Genomic DNA, 15,482 nt, shown 5'->3' on the forward strand with positions numbered 1-15,482 from the left:
TGATAAATTCCCCTCTCATTTTACTTATCTGGGGAAATATCTAAAAGTGATAGAGGGCAGCATAATGTAAATAAATGTTTCAAGAAGAGGAAGAGCAATAGTGGTTCATTGAGAAGTTCTACTATTTGTGTTGTTTGTTCTTCCTCACATCTGAAGGGTTCCAAACCATTAATGTGTGTTCATCCAGGCTTCAGGAGACTCCTAGAAGTTTAAACAAGTGCACTGAAAAAGTTTGTGTTTGTAAACATTTATTTTCTTGAACTGAAAAAGGCTTGCATCAGCACACATTGTACAGCCTTGCAAATTACACAAATTGAAAAAAGTTTGTTTCATTTATGTGCAATGAATCTTTAATGTCCAGTGAGCATCTGCAAATGAAAACTTAAACCATTAAAAAGGTTTCCAGCACTTATCAAACAATTATCTTAGCGTGAAAAGGAAGAGAAAGAGATCCATACTGGTGGGAACACAATTAAAGTGCAAACATTTTGTCACTTGTGAAGATACACTTTAGTTTCTTCACACTTTTGCTCAAAAGAAGAAATATTAGAATGTGATTTGGTGAACATTCTTTGTAACTTATTCATATTCCCCTTCAAATAATTATTAAACTTGCTGGATCAGAAGTGAATCCTTTAAGGGTACAACTTTCTTTTAATTTCTTTTGACACTTCTTGAATTTCAAAAGATAACAACCATCTAAGGAGTTAGTTACTAAAATAATATTTTTTTCTTAAAAACCAAAAAAAAACCCCAAAACAAAACAAAAAAAAACCACAAGGGACAAAGAACAGGTTAACTTGAAGACCTGGAGTAGTTTGCTATAAAGTAAGCATAATTCCTTGAAAATGGTTCTCTTTTCCCCTCCACCAATCCTCAGGTTCCTGCCTTGGAATGGACAGCTGTGTGCTGGCTGTGAAAAGGGTCTATAAAATACAAATCTGAATATGGATTTCTATGAACGTTTGCTGTACAATAGAACTTTGGATCTGATACAAGAATTCAAAAATATAAAACAAAACTACTATAAAAGTAGGGGGCATTTCAACAGCATTCCTTGTAGAAAGCTGCCTGTCTCAAAGATGATTCCGTGCTATTGTCTGGGATTCACTCTTTTTCTTTTTTTCTTCTCCATCTTGCTGGATCACTGGGTTATTTATTCTTCAGTGGCTGATGTCATATGACAAAACATCCCAGGAGTCTCTATGAAGAGAACAGAAACCCCGTAACATCAAGCCAATCAAGGAGAGGAGGACATGGAAGTAGTAAAGGCTGAGTGTCCACTGATGTAACTGCTACTGAGAACTAGCCCTTTCCAGAACATGAAAGTCGTAGTGCTTCTTGCTTGTTCTCAGCCTGAACTTGTTCACTGAGGTACTACTTTGTTTCTTCAATGCATTCTGAGCAGCTGACATTGTAGGGAACGTAGCTAGAACGGTGTAAGTGGAAGCCAAGTCACTAGGTTTGGATGGCTCAGTGTTCACGCTGTTATCTCCGCTGCCACAGTAACGGCGATGGTGCTGCTGCTGCGTTTGTAGACACTGCGAATCCCTCAGCCACCGAATCTTGGCACCAACTTTTAAAAGTTCTCCAAATAGTTTTTCTGCTTCCATACGAGTTATGCCTTCTGGCAGTTCAGTAATTTCTAGAACCTTTCCTGCAACTGAAACAAGAAAAAACACTGAATCAAAATTGGGACGTTGTACTTCATGATACAACAAGCACAATGGAAAGTGGGTTATTTCCTACTTGTACCTCCAGCTGGCTGCTACCAATCACACAGGCATTCCAGTCCTGGTATTCTAGAGAACCTGTTGCTTTCACATTTAGTACTGCCTATAAATAAAAGCTGAGAATACAAAGAGGGCCCTCAAAAGAGAGAGGGAAAGACCAGTAGAAAAATAAAGTGATCAACACCTCATTTAGCAGCAGGCTTGAGGCCTCACTATAGCATCTGACCGGCTTTGCCTGCCAAACTGTTCATGCATCACTCTGCTTAAAAACTAGTCTGTCTTCTCTCAAAAAATCCTCGCCAGGAATTGATAGAAAAAGCGGATTAATCTGTAACTTTCTGCAAAGAATCAATAGTAGGTAACACTTACAATAAAAACTCTTCCTAGAAAGATACAAAGATAGATTATGTCATGTTTTCTTTGCATGACATCTTTAGATTAGCTCCTTGGAGTTGGTATAGATCTCCTAGTATGTCCTCCAAATCCACGTGCTTATTTGTAGTGAGGAGGGAGGGGAAGAAAAAAGAACCACCAACTAATTTGTGGTTTGTTTGATTTCACATTTCACACACATAAAAGGAAGCAGGGGTATGTACATCTCATATAACAAAATTTAATTAACGATAGACCATATGTCCAGTACAATGACAAAGTTGTATTTCCTTTTAGCTCTGTTCAACCCTGATCTTCTCTGCTCTCTGTTCCAACTTTCAAAGCTACACTTAGCTCTTTTAATCTCCCTCTCTCCCCCTCTCCAAATCAGGTCTCTTCTCCATTGTTACATTCCAATGTTCACTATGTCCATTTCTCTCCAATTACTCTTCAGTCTGGCCCTCTTCTCACCTGTGCTTTTCTGGTTACATTCCCAACCCACCACCACAACTCATTTTGCTGGAGGACACCATCAGTCAGCAATTCTGTACCTGGTTCTCCGGCACCAAGATCTGCTGAGGCAGCCTTCTTTGCTGGTTTCTTTCCCCTGTTTCCATGTCTGTTTCCAGGTTGACACTGGAAAGATTGACAGAAATTATCTATTTTTATGACAACACACCAGTATCTTAATACTTCTAGGTTAGTTCACTGAAAAAACTCTTGCAGAGGAATGACTGGAAAAATATCCAGTGCTACCATGGTACAGAAAAGATTTACATCTCCAATTAGCCTTGGAGTTTAGCAATCCTGCAGTTAAACAGGCAATCCTTGGCTTCAGAAAAAAAGGAGAAAGTGATTAAAAAATAAAATCACCTTAAATCCACCCCACCACCACGTGATCTGGCTGATCTCTGGTAGAACTGAGCAAGGTAAAGGTGAGGGAAGTTGTGTGTCTGTCCCAAAAATTAAACAGATGGCAAAACTGTTTATCTTTGCAAACACTACTATTTTGGGCTTTTCTTACAAGAAACAAACCCACACGTTGTTTAGAAATACCCTTTTTTTAAAAAAAAAATTGCTATTCAAATAAAACAGAAGCCTTTTAGCAAACATTCTCTTTGGGATTTTTTTGGAACTGCATGGGAATTGCTTAAAAAAATTTAAAATTCCATGACCTATACTGTGCCTACAGCCAAATTTCAGGCAACTTTCTCACTTTATTTTTAATACAATAAACAAGAACAATGGGAAGTATCAACACACTGTCGCTGGAAGCAAACACAAATCGCCCTATTCGTGGTGGTTCTAATGGTGGTGCTGGTGTTGTCAAGGGATTGTTCTCTGTAATACCTGTTGGCTTGGTACTTGTCCACGTAATAACGATGGAGGATTGTATTGCAGGGGTTGGCCAAGCAATGGGTATCTGGCATCTCCTTAAAGAGAAAGGTAATTAGAAGGGGTTTTCTGCTACATGAAATCTTCCTCCAGGTTGCTCTTAGGATGTCTATCTTACACAGAAGAGAAAGCATAATAACCAGGTACAGAGAGAGGTGTATTTGCGTAGGCTAGCAAGGATTTGGTACAGTTAAATAAATGTCAGTCACGTATTGATCACAAGGTGAACAGGTACAAGCTGTCTTGCATTTAAGTATTAAGCTGAAAAACACCAAAAGCTTTTCTTCACTGCAGTCTTATTTATAATCCTCTCATTTCAAAGTGAGCTTAATAAGGCTAAAGCTCCTCTCCATGTGCCAATTTAATAATTTTCACGGTGATATCCCTAATTAGTGCCAGGTACATCTTCACATTCCTATTTGCTCCAGGGATCCACAGAGACAAGGGAATAGAGCTTTTTATAATCACAGAAGATTAAGAAAGCTGAGATGCAGACTTTGCAGCAGGCAACCTGGACCTTTTGCCAGAACATAGGAATACCAAGCAATGACACGAACGTCGTGCAGAAGATAAACCAGACAAGAATAAGATTTTCTTTATCAATGATGAAGATATGTAGAATTTTCTGCAAGCTTGGCTTTAAAGTAAATCTTTCTGTCAAATATATCCATTAATTTTGAGTCTGGGAACTATACCAGGGCCTCTTTGCTCACTGACTTCTTTTAATAGTTACATTTTAGATGTTATCTCCTATAACATTTCAGTGAAAATTCCCTATTTTCTGTTTACATGGCAACAGGGGACTGAGATTTATCTATAAGGAATTTTTTCGGTCTTTGGCTGGGTACTACTGTCTGAAATACTAACTGATGTAGCAGCAGTACTGGCTAGGAGGGGTTTTGGTCCCACCCTGCTCGTTTTTCCAAGAAGGAATGAAGAATTGTCACTTAGGCAGTGGTTTGATTCAGTGCATCATCAACTACTACGTGAGCTTGGCAATGCATTCAGCTTAGCACTGCACTCCTACATCCTTTCTCCCAAAAGATAATACGCCTACCTAATGTGTTAAGATCAGCTAGTCCCACTTGATTTATTTCACCTTTAGAGCTCTAAAATTATATCCCTTGTGATAGTGTGTCTCCAGCTCCTATATTTATGAACAAAACTTGAATCTAAATTATATGAAACATTTTATTAATATTTTCAGTGTTGAAATAGGGAATTTCTCATATGAGAGGAGTGGTGCATTATAGAAGCTCTCACAATAACAGGAAGATCAAAAGCTTTTGAGAGTACAGGGGACAGTATCAGTGCAGAGAGAGATAAGATGAAATTTTCCATGATGCTCAAAAGTGGGTAATTTTGATGACCCTGCTTCAATAGCACTACTATCAAAGCACGGCACAGTTCAGCAGAAAATCCTCTTATAACTTGTGTTTTAAAACAGTCAAATACCTCCCCTCCTCCCCATATTTAAGTTAACTAAACCAGAAACATACCTTGTCCAGGGACAAAAGGTCTAGAAAACTGGGACACAATAGAAAGGGGTGTTAACGTGGGACGGATGTTCTTCATGTTTGACAGCTGGGCTGGTGCTGGTGATTGGGCCGGTGAGGTGACAGGGCTACCTAGTTGAGGACTATGCTGCAACTGGAACAAAGAACACATCAATGTTTAAAAAGCTCCTACAGTGTTCAAAGACTGAAGCTACTTTAAGTACTATCAGAGCAGATTTTTAATCAACATAGAACTGTAGAAAACCCACACAAAGATGTGATTTATGCAAATTATAGCTAATCCTGGAAAACAAAGCGACACACTCATACCTGTGCAGTGCTGTCTAAAGTGCTAACTTCTGTGGACTTCTGCCCTCTTTGATGATCACAGTAATATTTGTTCTGCTTCCACTGCGGAGGTGAATGGTTCCGAGGCTGAGGGTTGTTAGGGATATTTAGCTGCATCATAACTACTCCTCCACCTGGTGGTGTTGCTACCGCTACAAGACAATCAGTGGATACTCTTAGTTCATTGTACATTTCCATTTCAGCAGAACAGACACAAATTTAAAGAGTGAAACATAATGAATGCTTTGCTAAAGAAGCTGAATTCTAGAAAACTAGAGCAGTGTCTTCTGTACAATTACATTTCTACTGGCAGATACATCTGTGATAGTTAACTTAGAGAGGACTTCCCAGGACTAGAACCACCACAAACTCATTACTGAATGTATTTTGAAAATAAATAATTCCATTTAATAGTAGCTGAAAGCGATCAATATTCACTGTAGTTGCTGTCAGAAGAATGTTTTTAAGAACATTATATGAAGCAAAAATATGCTTTCTTTAAAAACAGAAGTTCCCTAGCTAGTTTTATGTGATACACAGCAACATGGACTCAAGATGTTTCCTTTGGTACACTGGTGTTCATTAGAAAGACCAGGAATCCATCTTCAGTCTGATGCAAAATTACCCTCATTGACAAGCTGTAGATGAGGACGATTTCCGGGCAGGCACTGCACGTGGATCCCTGCACTCTGTACCACTTAGCCACAGAAACACCAGAGTCAGGGAGCACAGTTCAACATCCAACCTGTTCCATAAGGTTTCACTCGAGGAGCTGTGATGAGAGGCTGCCCAAGAGAGAAGCCGCCTTCCCCCTTTCACCTATCCCAGGTAATTTATGTTTACTGGTAAATGGTTGTTTGCAATTTCTGTCTCTGCTCTACCCCAACGTTTACAGCATTTCTCAGAAACCACAATTAAAATACACAGTTTAAACAACATTTTATCATCCATATTTAAAGACGAAGCCTACAATCTTCTCAATTTACTATCTGCATCATAGCATCAGTTAGGAGCAGCTACATGCAGACTGTAAAAAGCACCCATATTTTTAAATTGGGCTATTGTTTTCATTACCCCGTGGCTCCACAAAAAGAAATAAACGCCTTTGAATACGATTTACAAAAGCTAAAGTAGTTTTAATATTAAGAGTTTGTTATTCTACATTGTTTGGTTTGTTTTTCAGAAGTCTTTACTACCTTGATATTTATAAAAATAAGTTAAGCAATACTAGCAATGTCTTCACACTTAGACTTCCATTCTAATGGCAAGAGGTTCTACCCATGCGTTACAGACTGAATTGGAAGCATCAGCTACCTAGCCAAGGTTAGCAGAGGGTATAAGTGAGGAGTCCCTGCTCTGTCCCTCTAAAGGCCCCATAGCAAATAGAACTAGTTTGTTGTGCAGCAAAACACAGCACAGCACTGTGCATGGATACTACATAATCAGGAAAATACCTAACACAACAGAAACGTAGGCAACTGCTACATGTAAAGCTGGGATGTACCAGGCAAACATCTACACACACAACATTTTACACAGGAAATTTGTTCTCGTTTCAGTAGTTTCTGTATGTATTTATAAACATTATAAAAAAGAAAACTTCCTACTTCCAGAAAAACTTGTTCTTTACTCAGCTTCTAGTTCAACAGCATCTCAGTAAATGAAAGCAAATAGACTTTTCCTAAACAAGCAAAACTTCCAAAACAAAGTGCCCTAGATAGAATGCATAGTCAGTTTGCAGATGTTTTTATCACCTGAGAAGGGAATCTCAGAAGAAATCTTGAAAAGCTTCCCAGATTTACAGTCTGGACCTCTAAAACTTCTTCACATGAGAAGAAACACAACTCTGCTGCTTGTCTATGCATATCCTCACTGCCCTTACCTCAGTGGCCTTGATATATCACCTCTTGCTCACTGAAAAGCATGCTTTTCTTTATTCTCTCAGAAGTTGTTCTACGTCATAAAGTGCTTCCCCCTTCCTCAAACTTCTTTAAAATACTGTTTACAGGTTTGAACTGGGCCTTCAAAGCTGCACAAAACCAGCACTTCCAGGATAGATGGGAAGGTGGAAGAACAAACTAGTGCAAGACTGATTTTAGACATCCTGAAAATGAGCATCTTCCAGAATTAAAGCCCAACAAATCTGAGCAAAACCACACCCGCCTGTGAACTGTAACACAGTGCTAATCCAGCTATCTTGCCACTTAACTGTGTATTATCTACTTATTAATGAATGGGCTGTAAAAATATTTTTGAAGATAAATGTTCATAGCACATCTGTAGTGGAATCTAGGTCATTGACCTAGGGCTGTTTAATCTATTACTTGCTTGCAAAATAATGACGTAGCAGTATTTGGGATTACCTCTTGTCAGGCAACCAAACCTCTGCTGTATCTAATTCCCACTGGTACAAGACAGACAATACAGCTGTGATCACAGCAATGTTCTGTAACTTCTTGTTTGGAGACTAACCTTAGTGCTCTCAACTTCCTGACCAGTCCATCAATTTCATGGTTGTAAAGTCAGTTTTAGTGTTTGGACATGAACATTTATAAACATTTCATGGATATGACAAGCTCTCTGTCACTGAGGCTGATATTTATAGAGCTTCTAAAAGTTACCCAAATGTTTTGTTGATCAAAACATTCTGAACGTGATTTAAGTGCTTCTGCTAAGTGACAATTCAGTTCCAAGCCTATTCTTTCACCTTAGCTCCAAGTAGTCATTTTAAAAGTTACAATAACAACAATTCAGATGAAGAATTACAAAAAAGGATTTGCAGAGCAGGTACTCAGGCTTCAGTTTTCTAGCAGTTAGCCATGAAATCAATCGGATACTTTACAACAGATTTCTAGACAGAGTGGCTTAGACAAAAATCCCAATAAAATATACCTTTTATTGGCTGCATGATGGACAGACCAGTGGGCGAACTTTTACATGATGAGGGTGGAGACACTATGCTGTAGTGCACAATGGAAGCAGCCTGTTGTGGCTTTGACTTTGATGAAGGTGGCAATAATGTAGGAGGTGATGGCTTCTGACTTGAATGGTTGCTATAAACTATGAAAGTAAAAGCAGTAAATAAGGCTACCATAAAGACAAAACCAAAACAGCCCCACACAACTCAGGAGTATTTTCATTTAGCTTTTCAGCAGATCAAAAAACTACTACTTTGCTATCCAAACCCTTATGGCTTTCACCCTCTTCTCAGGAACTCTGAAGCAAATTGCTACTCCTACTCCTTTCAGTGAAACCTAGAATGCCCCCTGAGTACCGGAGCCAAGTGTACTGCTTCCTAAATGTACCTTGCTCTTGTTCTATCAAATGCAAACTAGATACCAGATTTTTCAGAGCCATGTAGATATTCAGGAACAGGGGAAAGTCATTCTGCTGAGAACGTATGTTCCCACGTCTGTCTCAGTGCACAAGCAGCATGCAAGGTATCGATGAGCCATGTAACTGAACTCTAAAGCAAGGAACTTGAGAGCTTTCAGAGATAAACGAACCAAGATGTCACGTTAACCTGCCACCAGCGTAACTTCAAAGAGCAGGAGGAGACAGAAGGCAGCAGTTAATTTTAAATGAAACCCTCAGTAGCAGCTATCCAATCACCCAGCACAGTAACTCGACATTTTTTAAACCTTTCAGTAACAACTTTATTCCCCCAACCTGCGCACTGCTGTCCTTGAAGCTGCTGAGAGTTGCATGGTGATGTTGTTCTAGGAAACTGTATCTGCTCTGATCCGGGAGGCTGCAAATATCCTACTGATGGACTGTAATAAAAAAGAACATGACAAACAGGCATTTGTGTGACACTCATTTAGTTAATCATGACTGCTGCATTTGCTGTCTACACACTAAAAATCACTCAGATCATTCATTTTAAAATCAAAAGCATTTCCATCTACCCCCCCCCCCCCCCCAATCTATTTGTTCCTCAGAAGACTGAAGTTTCACATCTCTTCCTTGGCAAAAATTTAGCCCCCGCACACATTAAGAAGCTGTACTAACCTATTTTGATAAATTATTTTTGTGTCAGTAGTGCTATATCAGTATAAAGACACATAGAACAATATTAAAAAGACAATTTGCTGCCTTGCCCAGTTAACCAGAACTGAGTCTCACCAGGGGACCTGCCATGAGGATTTCAGGAGTCCCTCAGCTGGAGGCTAGCCCCATGCAGCTGAGCCAGGCTGCTCAGCACATTGACAGAGCACTCTGCTGCTCCTTTCCATGGCTTTACCAAACACCATGGAAGAAAAGGAAGTGACTCAAGGAGATAAACCACCTTTCATTTGTTTGTAATATGTAGGAAAAGGTTAACTTTACAAGTTCATTTATGGCAGGTACTTTTCAGGGCATTCAGGGGTAAAACAGGTAACTAACAGACATAGGTCTTTTCACTGACTGATTGTACTGCCAAAGCCAGAACATCGTGCTGGTGAACCATAATCAGAACGGTGCCTACAGAATTCTGTACTTGATTTTTGTAGTAACAGATAAAGGAAACATTTTGAGGGAATGACAAAAAAATTGTAATATTTTATCATGTCAAATTGGGGGGAAATGTAGGTGCCATCCTGTTGGATTTAGCATTTTTATCTATGTTGTCATCATCACGGGAAGTTTGTCCTGTCCCTTGTCCCACAGTTCAATTATATAATTTGAATTTAAAGATTCCCTTCCACTAAGGCAGACATGATTCATTGAAAACTAAACCAGTGGGGTTTATATCTGCATGGGCTGTGTGCTTTCACACAGAACCTCATCTGTCTACTGATTCGAGCTTTGTGACCTGTAGGTTTGAGATTATTCAGTTCCTGCAGAAAAGTATTCTGTGTTCCTTGTCCAAGTGCTGCAATGTAATTAGCTTGATGAAAGCAAGATGCTGCTGTTAGTTGTCACTCTGCTCTGAATTCCTAACAAATGTTTCCCTGTTCAGAAGGGAGGGATGTTCTAAATGACAGGAAAGATCAAGAAACAAAACTTACTTCAAAAGAAGTCTGGAATTTTGTCTACCTATGGCATCTGTAGTTATATTTGAGGTTCAGTGAAAAACAGGATAAAAAGAACCTTCAGATACAAAGAACAAGAATTCAGATTTAAGTAGGTGAAGCCATGCAGCGATGACACAAATACTATTTAAGTCGCTGCACTCACAATAGGATGAAGCAAGTGTCATCCTGCTGCTGCTTAAGAGCTGCATTTTTGAATGATGCACATCTGTAAGTTCAAAAAACCAGAGAAAGAAAAATTTCTAACAAGCATTAACCATAATGAATTCCTGTTAGGTATCTGTCCATATGTTCTCTCCCAAAGTCTCCAACTGTGATGGGGACACAGGTGCACACACAGGGAGGTCTGTATGTGTACATCAATTTGCTTTTAACAAGGTCAGTAAAAAAAGTTATTTATCAAACAAAGGCTGAGCACAGGAAAACATTCCTATGTCTGGTTCAGAGCCAGCTTCGTGCCAGCAGGCCTCGTTAGCAACACGGAGGAAGTAAGCTAAGCTCCTTCCAGACAAAGCTCCAAAACAGGAAGGAAGCTGCCTTGTTCTGGGATTCCAATTCTCTTCTCTCTGCACCTAATTAAACTTCTACCTTGGACAAAGGCAGTGAACACAGAAACACAGATAGCCACCTTCAGTGTTACTGGCCAGAGGCACTGCTGCTGAGCACACAGTGCTGCGCGTACAGGACAAGGAACGCAGAAAACTCAAGATGTGAACCTGTATAAACTATTGCTGATAGGGAAACACCTTTTCCAGTCTAACCAGCATGCCCCAATGAAAGCAGCACTGGTTGTTTTAGTTAACTGTGTCAGAGCAAAAAGAAACAGCTAATCATATTTCTCTAAGTCTGTCTTTAAAATACATTTTAATATGTGCAACGCTATAGCAGATCCGGGCAGTTATTACATGGCAATTAAGCCTCGTTTCCAAGAAATAACTCAGGTAAACTCACCTTAAATTATTCTGTTGGCCCGATGGAATGACACTGTAGTAGACTGTTGTGGGCAGTCCTTGGTTTGACTGACTGGGAATTATAACGGGCTGTTGATATGTCTGCTGGGGCACTGCTTGGGAACCTTGAGGCACCGAAACCTAAAATCGAGAACACATTAAGATTCTCTTCTGCAGAGAATGCTTCCTTCTGCCTCTCGACCATCACCTGGTTTATGTAAGAATGTTTAAAGAAAGAAACAGACACCAAAAGATCTAGAGTCCCCTCAATCCAGAGGACTAGTGATAAGAGTAGTTAAGACACTTTACTAAAACAAATAAATAAATAAAAGTATCTTCGCCCAAAATGGAAAAGTTTGTTCCAAGGGATTCTATAAATCAATAATTTTCTTTACAGCAGAGACCAGGGTGACAGGGAAGGAAGCTATATGAGCTCTTTCTTCCCTGTCCTCTGAAACATAATTAGCACGGCACTTGGCATTTAACAGGACTAGAACTTGTACACTTGTGATAGATTTTTCTCCTCACTTCAACCGTGGGATTTTTTGTTCGGTTGGTTTTTAATTGGTCCCCAAAGTCACCTTTGACAGCTGCCTGCAGCTTCCTACTATTTACAAAGCAATGCACTCTAAAAAAACCCCATATAACTGGACAATATCACTCAAATTCACAGAATAGTGACTGGAAAGCCATGAATAAATTACCCACCTGATAAGATGGCACTGAAGGATATGGAACAATCACACCTTGAATTTGATTCCCAACGTTGTTGTGTTGGCCACTGACTAGATTTTGATTCTGAGACTGCTGAACTCCGACTAAACCTTGGTAGTTTTGCTGCTGGTTAGGCAGAACCTGGTAACCTGAAATTATACATTTAAGTCTTATTTTGAAATAATGAACACATTTCATGCACAGTGGCCTATGTGAACATGTACACGTAGCATTTTCCAATGGCTTTTTACATCTAGCAACTTCAGAGAAGAGTTGAACTCATCATGCATGTAAAAACAAACCAAGGGTAAAATTAATAGATCTATTCATTTGGATCCAGCATGAAACACTACACATACTATCTGCAATGCTGCTCTCACATGCTTGTGATATTTGTTTACACTCCAGAGAGTTACATGCATTAGCACCTCGATTTGACAGGTGAAAGCTGAAAGCACTTGAACTGAGCACGCGAGACAGTATCAGAACCAATTACTTCTCTCTTATTGCGACAAAGGCCATCCCAGGTACTTCAGCTTTGAAAGCCTAGGTATCTTACAGTCTACTAGTACCTCAGGTGTCCCAGGGATGACAGTATCTTTACTATGATTCAAACCCGAATCATCCTTCGATAAAATCTGTGTAAAGTATGTGTGCAAATCTTTTTTAAAAGGGCAACTGAGAAAAATCTTCCAGGTAAAAAGCCATCTTCATCAACAGTGGAAGATATTTCCTATTCAAAGTTATCTTTGGGGGGAAAAAAAGGAAGTTGTTCATATTCACCCCTCTACCGGGCCTTGAAAAGCATTTAATATTAACAGATATCCTCAGCTATCTTTCAAAAATGGCTTAAAAAAAACCCCAAATCCTAAAAACCAACCCAAACCAAGCACAAGTGCTGAACAGGAAATCTGTGCATTTATTAGATCTAAGCCCTGCCTATTTTTTTCTTTAAAGCATATAGTAGTAACTACTACCACAACCAAGACACATGCAGAATGCAAGTAAAATTCTTTTCTGCCAAATTCTATTATACAGGTACGTGATACTTACCACATCAGCAACCCCCCAAAACTAACAGTGTTTGAGACAAAGCCAGTTATCGCTCCAGAAAAACAAAACTGGGCTTGTCAAGATGCACTGATGGCAAGAAGAGTCTGTGTTGAACTTCAACATTCATATTCTCTGACCTTGACATTCCCCATCCTCCCTACCTTGCTATGGAACTATGATAACATAAACAGAGCTGCAAAAAAACTGACGTGGACTTTTTTTTTTCCCAACTGTGCTTAACAATTGCAGGGTCTATTTTGAAAATAATTATTCAGTTAAGAGAAACCACTTTTTTCTGTAAACAAAGCCCAGCAATGTTCATTGATTGCATACATACAGGGTACAATGCACATTGTGGGTTAGCAGTCTCAGCTGGCTGTCTCTATAGAAATCACAACAATGAAGACTAAAAAAGACTGTTAATATAATCAAATATTGCTTCAGAAAATTAAAGAGAAGCAGCTTCGGTTTGTTAAACCCGAGAGAGCTATTCATTAGAAGCACACAAGGCAATATAAATATTTTCAAAGCCTATACAGACCTTCAGAACCATCAGGATTAGTAATTAGAATAACTGAGTGTGAGCTCTGCACAGAAATCCAGCTCACATCTGTAACCAACGAAAGGCTCAGATGTACTTTGCTACAAAACAACCCGTGGCACCTAAACCAAGCAGCAGAGCGCGGAGCTGTGGTGTACCACACACCCAATCCACACATCTGCAATCCAAACCCCTCATTTCCCAGGAATTGCAATGCTGCTGTGAAGAGTTTTCAGCATTTTTTCCGGCACTTCCAGAGCCAGACATGATCAATTTTGCAAGCAGAGAGCAGAGGAACAATATAAATTGATTGCCAAGAAGGTTCCCCACAGCGTTCCAAGGAATGCTCTATTTTTAGCTTCACGAGTTCACCTCTGCATAGAGAGTGGTCTGACAGAAATGCAGCACTCAGCAGAAAACCCACACCTGCCACAGCAGACTGTCTCATTACACAGAAACACTCTGAAACAGTAGATAAAAAAAAGCATATTTCTTAGTATTCACATAATTAGAAAGAAATCAATGTTAATGTAAGAAAAATTAATAACTTGCAGGCAGTCTCATGGTAAAAGGGTCTCTATTATCGTGACAAACAGAAATGCCCTTTTCTTAAGAGTTTTCTCCCAAAATCTTTTGGCCCAGCAGAAGCATTCTAATTAAAAGTGATCCCACCCCTCTAACATTTCACGCGAAAACCCTTTAAAAAGGAAGCCAGGAAGCAGCTGAAAAAGAGACCGGTTCACTGTGAGAAATGTAAACCTCTCAGACAGTGTTACGGCCCCGAATCCAACAGCTCATACACAAAGTGAGGCCACCCCACAGCAGTGAAGTTGTCATCTGTATTTGTGTTTGTAAAGTTAGTTCACAGTTAGTAACCACTTTGTTATGAATAGAGTAAGACCCAGAGCTTTGCTTAACAAGATCCAAGCATTCCAGATGTAGCTTTGTGTCAACTTAATACAAATAATTCAAGGTTTAAAAGAAATCTACCAGAGAGGATTTCAGAATACACCATCTCATGAGAAGTTTACAGAACAGAAAACATGATGTGGAACCTCCCATCCCTAGAATTCTGATAAAGCAGCAAATGAACTCAGCAACGCCTAGGCAGCAACTTGGGAGATTTCAACTTGGGAGGTGCTGTTGCTAGTAAAATACTTCTCTACCATTAATGCTAGGTAACTGAACAGGACTGCATCGACTTCAGGACTGGACCACCCCCTTGCTACTTAAATATGACCCCCTCATGCCAGGGTTACCGGTACAAGGTGTGTTACCAGAGCAGCCAAGGAGCTGTCTGCACAGCTTGCTTTTTTTGTTTCTTCTAGGACACAGATGAGAATTTTTTGCTGCTGCTGCTTTTTGCTCTGTCCACATTACAGGCAGTGAAATTCAGTTACAGAGCTAAAAACATACAATTAAAAAAGCTTACTTACCTAACGATTCTTCCCCTTGTGCCTTGGTGCTGATGCACCATCACCCCATGCTTTCAAATTCAGATTGCTTTGGTTAGCTACACTCACACACCAGGCTCTCTCCGATTTAGTGTGTGTGCTATTCACACAGGGAGGTAACCCAGCTGAGCCTCAGACTCTTTGCTATTAGTAGTCTAGGCAGGACAAGTTCCAAGGAAGAGAAGCAGGTTGTGTAACAGTTGGATAACACACCTTTAACACTGATGAATGATTTGCAAAACAGAGTAGTTTGTTTTCCTTTGAAAAAATGTCAAGATGCTTTCACTTCTGAAGAGTGAGAAGTGCTGATCTCTTATCCCTTTTGCAGTAACCAGGTACTAATAGTATTTTAAAATGATCCCATAGCCCTTCCACCATAAGCAGGCATCTATCTTGATGATTCAGCAGTGA

The 15,482-nt window shown here is 39.6% G+C and overlaps 1 protein-coding gene across 1 annotated transcript in view; it reads right to left on the reverse strand.

The window, feature by feature from the left end:
• Positions 1-237: 237 nt before the first annotated feature.
• Positions 238-15,482, reverse strand: part of R3HDM1 (R3H domain containing 1) — a 51,417-nt gene continuing 36,172 nt past the window's right edge. Inside the window, exons 19-26 of the mRNA XM_084264770.1 lie at positions 12,018-12,172; positions 11,311-11,450; positions 9,014-9,117; positions 5,327-5,496; positions 5,000-5,144; positions 3,456-3,538; positions 2,657-2,741; positions 238-1,663 (exon numbers count right to left, since the gene is read on the reverse strand). Of these exons, the coding sequence (XP_084120896.1) occupies positions 1,296-1,663; positions 2,657-2,741; positions 3,456-3,538; positions 5,000-5,144; positions 5,327-5,496; positions 9,014-9,117; positions 11,311-11,450; positions 12,018-12,172 (1,250 nt within the window). The 3' untranslated portion in view covers positions 238-1,295. The remainder of the gene's footprint in view (positions 1,664-2,656; positions 2,742-3,455; positions 3,539-4,999; positions 5,145-5,326; positions 5,497-9,013; positions 9,118-11,310; positions 11,451-12,017; positions 12,173-15,482) is intronic.

This window comes from Gallinula chloropus (genome assembly GCF_964237585.1).
Source record: "Gallinula chloropus genome assembly, chromosome: 5".
NCBI classification, from domain to species: Eukaryota; Metazoa; Chordata; class Aves; order Gruiformes; family Rallidae; genus Gallinula; species Gallinula chloropus.